Raw genomic sequence first — 13,799 nt, forward strand, 5'->3', positions numbered from 1 at the left:
GGAGGGTAGGGACTGGGGCTCTTTGAGCCCCTGGCCTTCTCATGCAGGAAGCTGGTTGCCTCTCCTTCTGCTGTTATTATTGCCAGTAAGAAAGACATTTGTTAAACAACTGTTGGTGTGTGCTGCTGCCTTGTAGTTCAAAGACGTCTAAAATCACTCGTTCTCTGTTGCAAAGGTTGAGGGGCCAGTTTCTCAGGCTATAAAGAAGGAACAAAGGCACATAATTGGTCCCTGAGGGTATAAACATGACATGAGACTGACACAATTGGCTCACTACATTTCTCACTGCCAATACAGAGTTCTATAAATGGGAAATTATTCCACCTATCATTGTGAAAGACTAGTACATCCAAGGAATCTCTACACTCTTGGAGTATCATGACAGCATTGATATATTTTCTTAGACATATAGTTCCCTAGATATGTGTAAGTCTTCTAAAATGTTCTAGATGCCAAAAAAAAGACAAAGGCATTTGTTTTCAATTTATAATTGTTTTCTCCAAAAGTTGAGAGACAGTAACTGTCTTAGATTCAATTGGTACAATGTGCCTTACAAAATATTTTGCACTTAGTGTCAGTACTATTTTATAAGAGCAATACCACTTAAGAAAAACAATATAATTATTATTTAAGCTGGTATTTTTGAATCTTGACTTGTAACATATTAGTGGATTGTGAATTCAGTTTAATGGGTCTTGACAAGTAATTTTTAAATATGAATTCAAATATAATAAAATATATAGTGAATGTGTTGCAACTAAGGGTAAGTACTATTACATGAAACTATTGTGTCAGTTTTGTGTGCTGACTTACACTGTCAAATCATACGTATTATGGGCTACAAGGCAAAAAATCATTGAAAAACCAATGATATGCTCCAGTGCTATTAGCCTATATCAAAATTTGTCAAATCTTGGTTTTAAATATATCCAATTTGAGTTTAAGGTTTAAAATATTTATTAGTAAAGCTGTTTTTCACTGACCTTCTGATAAGTAGTTGGGTGCCATCCTGAGAGAATATAATCTACATGTATCACCCAGGCTGTTACACTATATATATTTAATCTAAAAAATGAACAATCATGAAGAAATAATATCAAGAATAAGGTGTCACTCAAAGCTATCTTCTGTCTTAATTTGCTGGTTTGGAGGTGATCTAAGTTATTATGTAAAGGCATTTCATAAAAGGATAGATACACGAAATTTCATTTTATCTAAATGTCTAATGTTTAAGCACAGTTTTCTTGAAATCTCTTTATAGCATTCAGACAGGCTTTATTTGTGCCTCTTTTTTATGTCTAAATCTGCTCTGATGTTATACAGCAAGGCTCAATTTCTCATTCTTCGCATGTTGTTTGAGACAGAAAGTATCTTTTCCTGAAAAACAAAGTATAAATATAGTGATAGACAGAATGAGAGAGCCCATCATGAGAACCTTCACTATGAAGAATCTAAATTCAAGTTTTCTATAGCTAAATGGTGTTAATGTATTGATTTAACATACAAGCTTTTCTAAGTTTCTTTATTTCCCAATAAACATATTGCATGCTAATGCCCATGACTAATTTTCAGAATGTAGTTATGTATTAAAATAATATAGATTAAGAGATTGTATACTAGAATTGCTATCTAATCAACTCAATTATTTTATGATAGGTAAGGACTAATAAAGACTATCAAGTACATTACAGAAATCAATTTAATGTACAACTTCTTTTTGTTTTAGTTTTCTAGTTTTTTCTACTTAATCATAATGATATAACTGTATGAGAGAACATACTTGGACTAAATCTAGCACAAATCAGTTATCCAAAGCTGTTTCCTTTCAAATAAATTTTCTCTAAAATGCTCAAATTAACTGCTAAGAATCTCTTTACATTTAGCTCCTCTGGCCCTGCAGATGCTAGCTAGAAACAATCCAACGGATTAAATTTTAATTATGTGAATTTCAGAAATAGTGTAAATATTATAAATTTCAAAAACCATAAGAAAAGAAACCGATTTGTTTGATTAGGCTTAAGATGAAAAGTACCATCTCCGTTTGTTAAGTTTGTCCAGAAATTCCTAACAGTTTATGTTGACAGAGTTTGTAGCTGTAGTTAATCTTAAAATAACTAAATAGAAGTTAATTTCATCAGCTTGTTTATATTTTCAAAACAATCACAGGCTTAGCAATATCAGCCACCAATCAGCATGTGTGCAATTCTTTGATCTAAACTTTTGGAGTCCACTCATATAATACCTGGGATTTTTTAAGTAAAGAAATATTGGGGAAAATTCCCACCAATTTACTTATTTGATTATGTTACTTAGTGACATGTTTTCCCCCTGATGCTGAGATTTTGGAGCATTTGTAGGGACCTTGCTTTTTTTACATAGCAGATAGAGAAGATCACATGCGCTGTCAAAGAATGTTCACTGGGTAGTCTCACGCACAATAGTACTTAATTCTCTCTTGGCTAGAGAAAGGAAAGTCTGGTTCAATCCTACAAAACGTGGGGAGTCCTCTAACTTCTGAACCGTGAACAATCAACTATCCAAATGATGTTCTTAATCCTATTCTGAGTCACTGCAGATTCAGGGTTTAAAAGATGAAGGCCTAAAAAAAAAAGGTTATTGGAAATTAGGAATTTGGATATAAAATGGGAATTAAGTCTCAATTTTAGTACTGAACTCTGCTGGGTAATTAATGCACACTGATAATTCTTTAACTACTGATAAATGCTGGGAAAGCTAGAAAAGGCTTTGTGAATTATTAAGAAATTGTAGGAATTACAGGCTCTGTAAAATTATTTGGGAATCATAACTAATGACTCAGCAAAATGCAGTGAACTAGTGTGGCTATCTTTAATTTAATCAAACTGATTTTTATTATATGCCATGACACTAAAATCTATAACTGAATTTTTTCTCATCAGTCAGTTGTTTTTAGCATCATTGAAGAGATTCTTTTTTTTTAAGTTCTTTGGGTAGAAATAACTTTGAAATTATGATTTTATGTTTATTATAAACACATCAGCCAGCACATATGTTATTCTTCTACTACAACCCTTATTTAAAGTTATTGGAATCTATATATATATGGATATTTATATACAGATATGTATATAAATTGTATCTATATGTTTTCACATATATGTACATGTGTGTAGATATATATGTGGAATCTAAAAAGCTAAATACATAGAAGAAAGAGTAAAATGGTGGTTACCAGTGGTGGTGGGGAGTTGGGGGAAATGGGGAGATATTGGTCCAAAGTACTAAGTTACAGTTATTTAGGATGAATTAAATCTAGAGACTTACGTTATAGCCAAGAGAACTGTAGCTAAGATATTGTATTGGATGGAAATTTGCTGAAAGAGTAGATCTCAGGTGCTTTTACTGTGTGCATGTGCACACACACACACACAAAGTAACTATGCAATAGATGGATCACATAGGTGGATATGTTAATTAGCTTAATGTAGCATTTCACTATGTATATGTATACCAAAACATCATGTTGTATACCTTAAATATATGCAATTTTTATTAAAAAAGGATATATACAAAGGTTATTGGGTTTCTTCAGTGATAAATACATTAATTTATTCCATTTCCCAGTTTAGTAAGTGAGAGAGAGACATGTTGGTCATTTTACTCACTTTTTAGATTGGAAATTCCTAATACTTATAGATTATGAGCCCTTGAAAACTAAAATTATATATTTTTTCCCTACTAGGTATTTTATAGATCTTAGTAAAGAGTTCTCTGTATATAATATAAAAGATGTGTTGGGTAATTCGGCAGAAGGTCTAGGAACTAACCAAGACCTTCCCTAGTAATTAGTGGGTTATGTTAGACAATTCACTTAACTTTTGTGCCTCAAAATTTTAGATAGCTTCACTGGGTTAAGTACGGATGGTCCTATGTTGTCAGATGTATTATACATGAAGGCAGTTTGAGAGGAAGGAAAACATGCTAATCATGCATGATAAAATTGTGTTGCTTACTAGTTATTTTAGGTTGTACAATAGTTTCAGTGGAGAATAGAGATACCTGCATTTGAAACCACTAACAAACTTCGGAGACCAAATATATGCAATCCAGGAAAACTTTGAGATAGGGAATCCATGTTTGCCACAAATTCCATGCATTCTGAGAATCTCTGCTAGAAATCTTGTCAGAAATCGAGAGGGACAAAAGCACTCTTTTTCAAAATGAAGCCACGTTTCCTGATATGGAGCCATCACAGGAGCTTAGGAAACATAGACAAACACAAGATTTGCTGCCTCTCTTCTTGTTCTGCTATGATATTGGAGGGACTGCAGTTCTGTCTCTGCCCTGGTGGGTGGTGTGTAACTTCCCTAGGGAGGAGTACTCATCCAGGGAGGTGAGGGCATGGCTGTTACTGTTATTAGTGATTTTCAGGCCCCTGTCCTGGGATCAAGTATAAACTAGAAACACCAGATGCCAGGTTTTCCCTGTTTGTGTTTATTTGAAAGTCAATAATATCAAATGATAGTTCTAGAAACACAGGTGCTACAGAGATGATGGTAAATTATATCTTTATTTTTGTAATCTCAGACGTCACGTGAGTTGCCTGTCTGGGATGAAGAGTTCTCAGTGGCTTCCATACTTACTCATTTATAATAGAACCTTGAATTTACATAGCCTCTAGGTAATTTAAACAGAAAATTATATACAGACTGAGAATCTATGGGCACTTTAAGAATGGTAATATTAAAATAATGAATTTATTTTTTCAGTGCATTCTAAGATTCAGAATATACCACCTAATAAAAAAGAAAACGTGCATAGCAATTTAGAACATCAAGAATGTATAAATTATCACTGGAAAATTCATGTGTGTTACTACCACACATGAATCAGCAGGAAACCAATGAGGTCCTTTTCTCACAAGTTTTCTCTTTTTTTCTTAACATGGCAAAAAAAGTGTTTTAGAAACATTGTCACTGAACTTTGCTATAGACTAGAACAAATGTGTTTCCAGGAAGGAGATCACGCTCTGCAGGGCATATGTTAAACTGGGGAAAGTGGAAGGGATTCAAGATGTGTACTATGGAAGAGTACTCTGAGTTGATTGAGGCCTATTGCATGCTGCGTGGCTCCCAGAAGAGAGGCCCTTGTGCTTGCTGGTCACCATCTGTTCAGTGAAATGTGTGTATGCATATCCCAAAGGCCACCGTGGTGTTTTTTGTTTTCACTAAAGAATGGACTTCCTAAGTTTGGACAACATGCCATGTTTTAGGCTCAAGTTCTTTGGCTACTCTCTTTCTAAATTACTAAAAGCCTCTGATAACAAATACAGTCCATCCGGGTTGGCAATTGTGAATGGTGTTCCTTAGTGTGACTTTCTTTTCACAACTTAGACAGCTGAAGATTAAAGCAATTTAATTTTAAATTAGCTGCTACCGGGATATGATTGGCATTGAAATATACCTCCAAAGCACACCGAGATACAACCACTTCTACCTCCTGCCCCTGCTATTGCTCTGGTCCAAGCCACTGTCCTGCCTCACATGGCTTATGGCAGTGGGCTACCAGAAGGCCATGGAGACCCCAACAGCAGAGCATGCCTGCTGAAACAAAGGCCAGAGCAGGCTACTCCTTTGCTTAGAAACCTCCAGTGGCTCACAAACCTTCATGAGTCCACTCCCCACTGCTACCTCTCCAAGCCTCTTTGATGTTTCTTGAATATAACAGCAGCTCCCTTCCTGGCAAATCTGAACATTCTTTCCCATATGTCCTCATGGCTGGCTGCCTCACCTTCCACCAGTCTTTCCTCAGCTGTACCCTTGACACCGAGGCCTTCCCCCTACATAATTCAAAATCGCACCCCTCCAAATATTCCCTATCCTCTTTCTGATTTTGTTTTTGTAAATTTAATTTATAGACTTTATGTTCAGAGCAGCTTTAGGTCAAACTGAGTAGGTTAGGTTCCCATATACCCCTGCCCCTGCACATGCAGAGCCTCCCCCATCGCCAACATCCCTCCCCAGAGCAGGACACTTATTACAATTGATGAACCTACACTGATACATCACCGTCACCCAGAGTCCATAGTTTACATCAAGGTGCACTCTTGGTGATGAACATTGTATGGGTTTGGACGAATGTATAACAATATGGATCCATTATTGTAGTGTCCTACAGAATAGTTCCACTGCCTTAAAAATCTTCTGTGCTCCACCTATTCATTCCTCCTTTCCCTACTAACCTCTGGCAACCACTGATCTTTTGACTGTCTCCATATTCCGCCTTTTCAGAATGTCATATAGTTGGATTCATACAGTATGAAGCCTCTTCAGATTGGTTTCTTTCACTTAGTAATACACATATAAAGCTCCTCCATGTCTTTTATGGCTTGGCAGCTCATTTCTTTTTAGTGCTGAGTAATATTCCATTGTCTGGATGTAACACTGTGTACTTCTATCTTTACCTACTAAAGGATATCCTGATTACTTTCAGCCCTTCAATTTTTTGTTTTCTACTTAGTGCTCATCAGTGTCTAACATACGCTTTACTTGGCTTATTTATTTTTTGTCTAAGGCTCCCATCCCCCAACTGTAGTATAACCATTATGAGGGTGAGGAATTTTAATTTTGTTCTCTGCCATATCCCAGCACCTAGAACCATGCTAGTGAAAAACAGATTCTCAAGACATATATGTTGAATGAAAGAATAATAAGATATTTTCCAAAAGGTACAAAAATTACTAAATTATTCTCCAATCATACATTACATGAAGTGCATTTCTAGTTATAAAAAAGTCACAGCTAATGTCTATAATGATGTATCTAAAGTGCTTAGCCCAGATCCTGGAACATAGTCAGAATTTTTCAAATATTTGCCTCCTACAAAACTGTGAGCTCTCTGAGACCAGAGACCTATTCTGCCTTATTCACTGACATATTCTGGGTACTTAGAACAATGCCTGACATGTTGTAGGTACTCCAACAATATTTATTGGAAAGATAATCAGTTCATCTCAATTTTTTTTATTTAGTCATTTTCTTTATCTGCCACATAGATGCTTTTAGTGAATCAAAGAGATGTTTAATAATAATTTATTATTGAAATAATGACTTAAACACAACAATTATATTTCATGCTGTTTGGTCCAAGCTCACTGCCATAATCTGAAAAAATACCATTATTATTTCCTCTTCTTCCTGGGTGCAACTAGTATGTTGGGTAAAGCAATGTCAGGAGAAAAATACTTTGTTTGCAAATATTTTATGAATGATTCATGTGCTAAGGGGTGAAGAGAGACAGATAAGCAAATTTTTCAGTGGCTATGGATTTTGAATGGCTAAGAACTATTCAATTCATAAAATTAAAAGTAAGCAAAGTAAAATAGTCCTTTTCTAGAAGAGGTAGGTACAGAAAATCTCAGCAAAGACATACAATACTATGGCAAATGTAGATGTATATTCTAACCCTGAACCAAAAAAAAGTGAAAACAAGAGAGCCTCTTACCTTATGAAGGAAGTATGGCAGGATGCATTTCATGAGGGAAAAAATATAACATCTTTATGAATGAATATAATATATGGTGAGTGAGGAAGTTTTTATAGACTTACCCATCATTGTTAACATCTGATACTGCAACTGTATATCCAAAATAAGATGCCATCTGCAAAGGAAAGCCATAAGACAAAAAATTTTGTGTTTAAAAAAAATCATTTTTATAGTCATCTCTTATTTTCCTTGAAAGATTAATCTCATTGCAGCACATTTTTGCACTTAAATTCATAGACTCTTGGATATGGACAGAGTCTTGGAGTCATTCAGTCTAACCCCTGACCCAGTGCATAATTTTCCCCTTAACACCCCTGACATCTGCTTGGACATCCTCTGGAGATATTCAACAATCAGCCCATTCAATTTGTGGACACAATTATTAGAATGTTCTTTGCTAAAATTGGCCCTTCTGTAACTTCTAGTCCTCAATCCTATCTAGTTTTATAATCTTGAGCCTCAGGATAAAATGAATTCCACTGCCATATGAAGCCTCAAATGGAAATAATTCAGCTGGATCACCATCCTGGCCCCTTTTTCTTAGAGATACCACATGGGATACCAAAGAAAAGATGATACCCTTTGAGTAACAGGAGAGCTAAGAAGGATTTTCACTCTGCTTTTGGCTCCTTGTATCATTAATGATGCACAAAAAGGGTTTTAATTTTGGGAAAAATCATGTCTCAGTATCACAGCATACTGAGTTTATTGACAACTAAGTTTCTTGAGTTTAAATAGGGTGCCATAATCTCTCTACATCGTAGCTTTTAAGTTTAGCTTTTCAACCTCTGTTTCATCTTGTCAAGATTTTTTGTTTCCATATTCTGTCATCCAGTGCTTTAGCTGACTTAGCCTCTCATCATATACTAATTTAATCAGCCTATAATCCACTAGAAAGTGTGCTCCACAGAAGGAAACTTTGGCCTGTGTTCCCTCTTCTATCTGTTCTTCCTGACTGTATAGCTCAAAGTAGGTGCCAGATACTCCTTGCAGAGAGAATGAATACAGGACTTAACAGGTGTTATGCAGTAATTCAGTTTTTCCACCTTTTTTCTCTATTCCAAACATGGTGGTGAATTCTTATTCCTGTGTGGCATGTGTGGCCTTCACTCAGAGGTATTTCATCATTTATGTATTAAGTTCTGAGATTCAAGATCGCAGAATTAGGTAGTACTAAGGATGAGAAGTTATTGAAAGGCCAAATTTAACAATGTTTAAAGAGCTTCTAGTGATACAAATGTAAAACATATCTAGATAAAGAAGTCTTGCCAGATTTTCATTAAACCATCACCACTTGGGAATAGTGGCTCAAAATTTATAAATCCATCCAGCTTCGCCCCAGTGTTATTTCCCCATATAGACCACAAAAGTATCATGACAGACATTATTAAATGCAGTGTTGAATATTCCAGAGTAATGGAGAGACTAAAGCACCATTTTGGGGGGAAAATCCCTCCAGTTGGGGAGAATGTCAAAAACACTCTGTGTTCATTAAAAATTCTATGAATCAAAATTTCTTGACAAATTTGTAATTCCAAATTTATATTTCTAGCTAAGAGTTGAACATCTCAGGACCTTAAACCATGATCCAGAAGGCCAAGATGTAACTTGGCCAGATTCATATGTGGGGCAAGCTAGAAGCTCAGCAATCTGAGTTGATGGTCAGAGAAAACCGGTTGCCCAGAGGAGCTATTCAAATCACAGCTGGCTCCTTTCGACAGCAGTACCACATCCATTGTTTAAAGACATGTGGCAAATTTCAACAGGTTGCGATACCCAGGAAAACCTCCATAGTGGATGACGAAGTGTGACTTTAGGCTCTGTTAGGTCAGGAAGATGACAGCAGCTCGCTTTCAGGCCACTGACACATTCATAATAAGACCTTAGCTGATGACAGTGTGTAAGGAGCAATAGCTAGTCCCTGGGCGGAAGGGACCAGAACCAGATAGATTGTCAACCTCCCTACTATGTTGGGAGCAGGGGAGGGCTCAATTCCAGGGAGGAAAGGATGCAGAGCACAGGCCCATTGACTCCAACCAGTACAGTGGGGCCTACAAGAACCCTGTGTTTTCTCAGAGGTAAGGCTAACTACCAGAATTCACACCAGTCACACTACATACAGGGCTTCGATATAGTAGGTTTGTTCTCTGATCCTACCAGTTAGTAGCATTTTGGCACCCCCCCCACAGTGCTGCATGACAACTGGGATCCTGTCTGTCTGACACATGGGAATATTCCCAGAGCTTAGAACAGTTTCCAGCACACAGTAGGTGGTGCTCAGTAAATATTTATTTTTTGAAAGAATAAATGATACAAATATTACAATATACTGTTAGTACCGACTAACATTATTTGATATTAAAATGCCTTCACCTGTTCACCAGTGAAATTCTGAATAAAGGTCATATCTGTAGAGTTAATGATTGAAACCTGAAATCATAGAAATTAGATAGGTTACATCATTTGGCATAGAATTGAAGAAAATATTTTTAATTGCAACTTAAATCATTTTTAGACTTTTGGGAAGGGTTGATAAATGTAAGCCCATAAGAATGATCTTTAAAAAGTCCAACTGAACTTTTGTTTATGTTTAAGTCTGAGATACTTCCAGACAAAAGCCATACTTACCAATTTGAAGAAGGGTGATAGAAATTAAAGAATGCCCAGAGCAATGAAACTGATGGTTAGTTAACTGATCTAATCAGGATTTTTGTCTAAATTCATTTCTGTGCTTATGTTATGTTATTATGAGAAATTGATGATTATGGCTCTTTGCAAAGGGAAAAAAAGTGAAATTTTAAAATGCTATCCATTTAGCCAAAATATTACTTTTAATTTTACTCAAACAACCTAAAATCTACAGATATTACGTGTTTACTAGACCTTTAAAAAAAGAGAAAGAGTAAGTAAACATTATTTAAAATTCAAAGGTCTATTTATTTTCTTTTCCTAATTTCATGGCAACTGCTTATATCCCTCTAAAACCTGTCTACCCAGAACTTCAGAAGGTAACCTTATTTGGAAATAAGGTCTTTGCAGATGAAATAAGGGACCTGAATTGAAATCATCCTAGGCTTTGGGAGAGCCCTATATCCAATAACGTGTCCTTATAAGAAAAAGAGATGAGGAAGCCCATAGAAGACGGGGACAGAGACTGGAGTCGCACCGACACATAGCAGGGGAAGGCAGGGCCATCTGCAGCTAGGAGGCCAGGAGGATCTTCCCTGAGATGCAGTGGAGGGAGTGTGACCTGTCTGACACTTTGATTCCAGACTCTGGCCTCTTGAGCTGTGAGAGAATAAATTTATGTTGCTTTAAGCCATCAAGATTGTGGATATTTGTTATGGTAGCCCTGGAAAACGAATACACTAGTGAAATAACCATTGATTTTATTATTTTTTCTTTATGAGACATACTAAAATGTTGATCATATCAACAGTGGTATCCTCTGCAAATATGCCTAGATTAATCACACACACATGGGTGTGTGACCTTTGCAGTCACAAAGGGTTCCCCCTCAGATGGACCCCTCTTTGGTTTAATGCCCAGCTATTGCAATCCTGAAATTCTTAATAATTTTTAACAGAGCGCCCTGCATTTTCATTTAGCACTGGGTTCCACAAGTTGTGTAGCTGATCCTGTACATGGATAAGGAAAAAAAGCCTCAATTATTTTCCTGCCTTTTTAGTAAGCAAACAAATGTAGTTCTGTAGGGGCTTATTACGACCAGGCATTTTAAAAGATTTAAAAGTTGTGTGAAACCATTTCTTTGCATATCTAAGAAAATATCCTATAATGCATTCTCAGTACTCACATATCCAAAATTCTGTGCTCCTCTTGGAACGCCAGCAACCAATTCTGGGAATAAAAATAGCCATTTAGAAAGGGAATTACATATATATATTTTCAAGGTCTAACAAATCAGTTAAAGCTAGTGCTTTTTAACTGAGTAGCCGTCATATGGAGAGTTGGAGGTATGAAGTCATGGTCTTGCATTTGCTTTTTCTTCTGCAGCAGATGGTAGGAAACAGAACAAAAGTCATTTTGGGGCTTCCCTGTCTCCATCACAAGTCTCCATGTTTTCTGCTTCTAGAACATAAGCCTGTCTTTGCAGGTCTGCATATGATTTGCAGTTAGTTAGGCCTTTTACTCTGATTCCTCCAGTTTTGTCTGTGGTGACATGTTTTGTACTAATGTAAAAGGTACAGCTTTTGTCACACTAACATATTACAATGATTTCAGTTACCTAAGGAAAACCACATACTATAAATGATATGAATCTGTCTCCCTGTAACTGTTGGCAGCAGAATTAGGGGGCAACCTGGCAGTCAAGGGTACTCCAGGAAAGAAGCTTCACTAACAGACACAGAGGAGGCAAAGCAACTCTGAGGGAAAGGACCATCGTAACTCAGTGCACAATGATCTAGCTCTAGATTCAGAGAATAATGGTTTACTCTTGAGTCTGCCATATATCTGGCATGAGTCATTTCACCTAATTTTTTCCAGTCACCTGCAATAGGTGGGAGTTGGCATCACTGGTTTCCAAAGATCTTTCCAGCTCTCATTTCTATAAATCTAAACTATCCTTTTAGTCATTGGAGTTAAAATTTTAGTTTAATTTAAATAAGAAGGGCCTGGACAAGGGTCTCCTTCTATTGAAATCTCCCTCCCTACAATCCCACTTCCAAAAGTATAGAACAAATTCTAGCATCAACTTTATCTGCTGTGCTGTGCAGCAGCAGAGTTGGGCACCCATGTTCTGAGCATTAATAATCAGAGAAGATTCACTAGGGGTTAGATGTTGGACTTTTCAGTTGTATATTCATTCATGCAATCAGTAAATATGTATAGGCAGACATAATATACAGTAGTGAATAAAACAAAATTCCCTGTTCTTATGGAGCTCATATTGTAGTTGGTAGAGGCAGTCAACTTAGAAAATAGAGTCAATTAAATGGTATATTAGAAGGCATAAGTATAGCAGAGAAAAATTAAGCAGTAAAATGGTACAGGAAATGCTGGAGTTGGGATATAGAAGGGCTTGTGATTTATTAAGGTAACCAGGAAGGACTTAGCAAGACAGTTACTTTGGAGTAAAGACTGAAGAAAGTAAGGAAGTAAATATTATGGAGATTTGGGAAGTCTGTTCAAGTCAGAGGGAACGGCGAGTGCAAAGGTACTGAGGTAGAAGGGTGTCAAAAGAACAGCAAGGAATCCAGAGTAGCTGGAGGAGAGAGAATGAGGGGTAAAGGTTCGGAGCCAAGGTCAAGGTAATCAGGGGCCTTGTGATTAGAGTTTTTAGGTCGTTGTGCAGACTTGGATTTTAGGCAAAACGAGTTGAGAAACCACTCAAGGCAAAGAAGTTACATGCTCTGGCCTCTGTTTCTGCAGGACTCCTTTGGCTGCTTGTCTTAGAGCAGGTCACAAGAAGGCACAGATGAAGTGGGAAGGCCGGTTGGGAAGTTAATAATGTCAGGGCAGCTGGGGAGCTAGATGGGAATAGAAGCTGTGCAAGAGGTCAGAAGTGTACAGATTCTGGCTGTATTGTGAGAGTTTACTCAGTAGAACTTGGATTAGATGTGGACAGGGTGTGAGAGAAGCAGCAAGTCCCAAGGCTGATTTCCAAGGTTTTGGGCTTGAGCAACCACAATAGATTGTCTTTTAATATCTTGAAGAAAAAAATGATGGAAAGAGAGTTAAGAATTAGCTTGTATTTAAAAGTAAAATGTTCTGTTAAAGAAAAAAATTTTCAACCTCTACCTTACTGTATAAAGAATATTTTATTCTTTATGAATTTCCATTTTGTATATCATGTCAACATGAAGCCATTAAGAGCTGTGATGATTCTCAGAGATGGCCATACTTAATTTATTCTTAATTCTTTATGAATTAGTTAAAATATGTTAATGAAAAGTGGTTAACGTTCATATGATACGATGGAAAATGGCAAATATCGATAGATGATTGAGTCATTCAGTAAATATTACTAGTAAAGTAAAGCTACCATTTATTGTCTTGCATATGATTGCTATTGCTATGGTCTGAGGGTTTGTGTACCCCAGAAATTCACAGTTGAAACCAGATCCCCAGTGTGATGGTATGAGGAGGTGGGGCCTCTAGGAGGTGATTAGGTCATAAGGGTAGAGCCCTCATGAAGGGGATTAGTTCTATGTTTAGAACTTTTATCCTACCACTTACTACAATTTTTAATCAAGTATTTCATGTTCATTGTTTAATGTCTGTTAGCCCCGCTAGAATGTCAGCCTTGAGATTAA

General features: G+C 36.6%; 1 protein-coding gene across 5 annotated transcripts in view; it reads right to left on the reverse strand.

Annotated features, from left to right (window-relative positions):
* ITGA8 (integrin subunit alpha 8) overlaps nt 1-13,799 on the reverse strand; it is a 162,172-nt gene that overhangs the window by 102,838 nt on the left and 45,535 nt on the right. For all 5 annotated transcript variants that reach the window (XM_036908033.2, XM_036908031.2, XM_057498231.1 and 2 more), the window contains 3 exons: nt 11,339-11,382; nt 9,898-9,954; nt 7,587-7,639 (listed from right to left, as the gene is read on the reverse strand). In XM_036908033.2, coding sequence (XP_036763928.2) covers nt 7,587-7,639; nt 9,898-9,954; nt 11,339-11,382 — 154 coding nt within the window. The remainder of the gene's footprint in view (nt 1-7,586; nt 7,640-9,897; nt 9,955-11,338; nt 11,383-13,799) is intronic.

The sequence above is a fragment of the Manis pentadactyla genome, chromosome 3, assembly GCF_030020395.1.
Source record: "Manis pentadactyla isolate mManPen7 chromosome 3, mManPen7.hap1, whole genome shotgun sequence".
Taxonomy (NCBI): Eukaryota; Metazoa; Chordata; class Mammalia; order Pholidota; family Manidae; genus Manis; species Manis pentadactyla.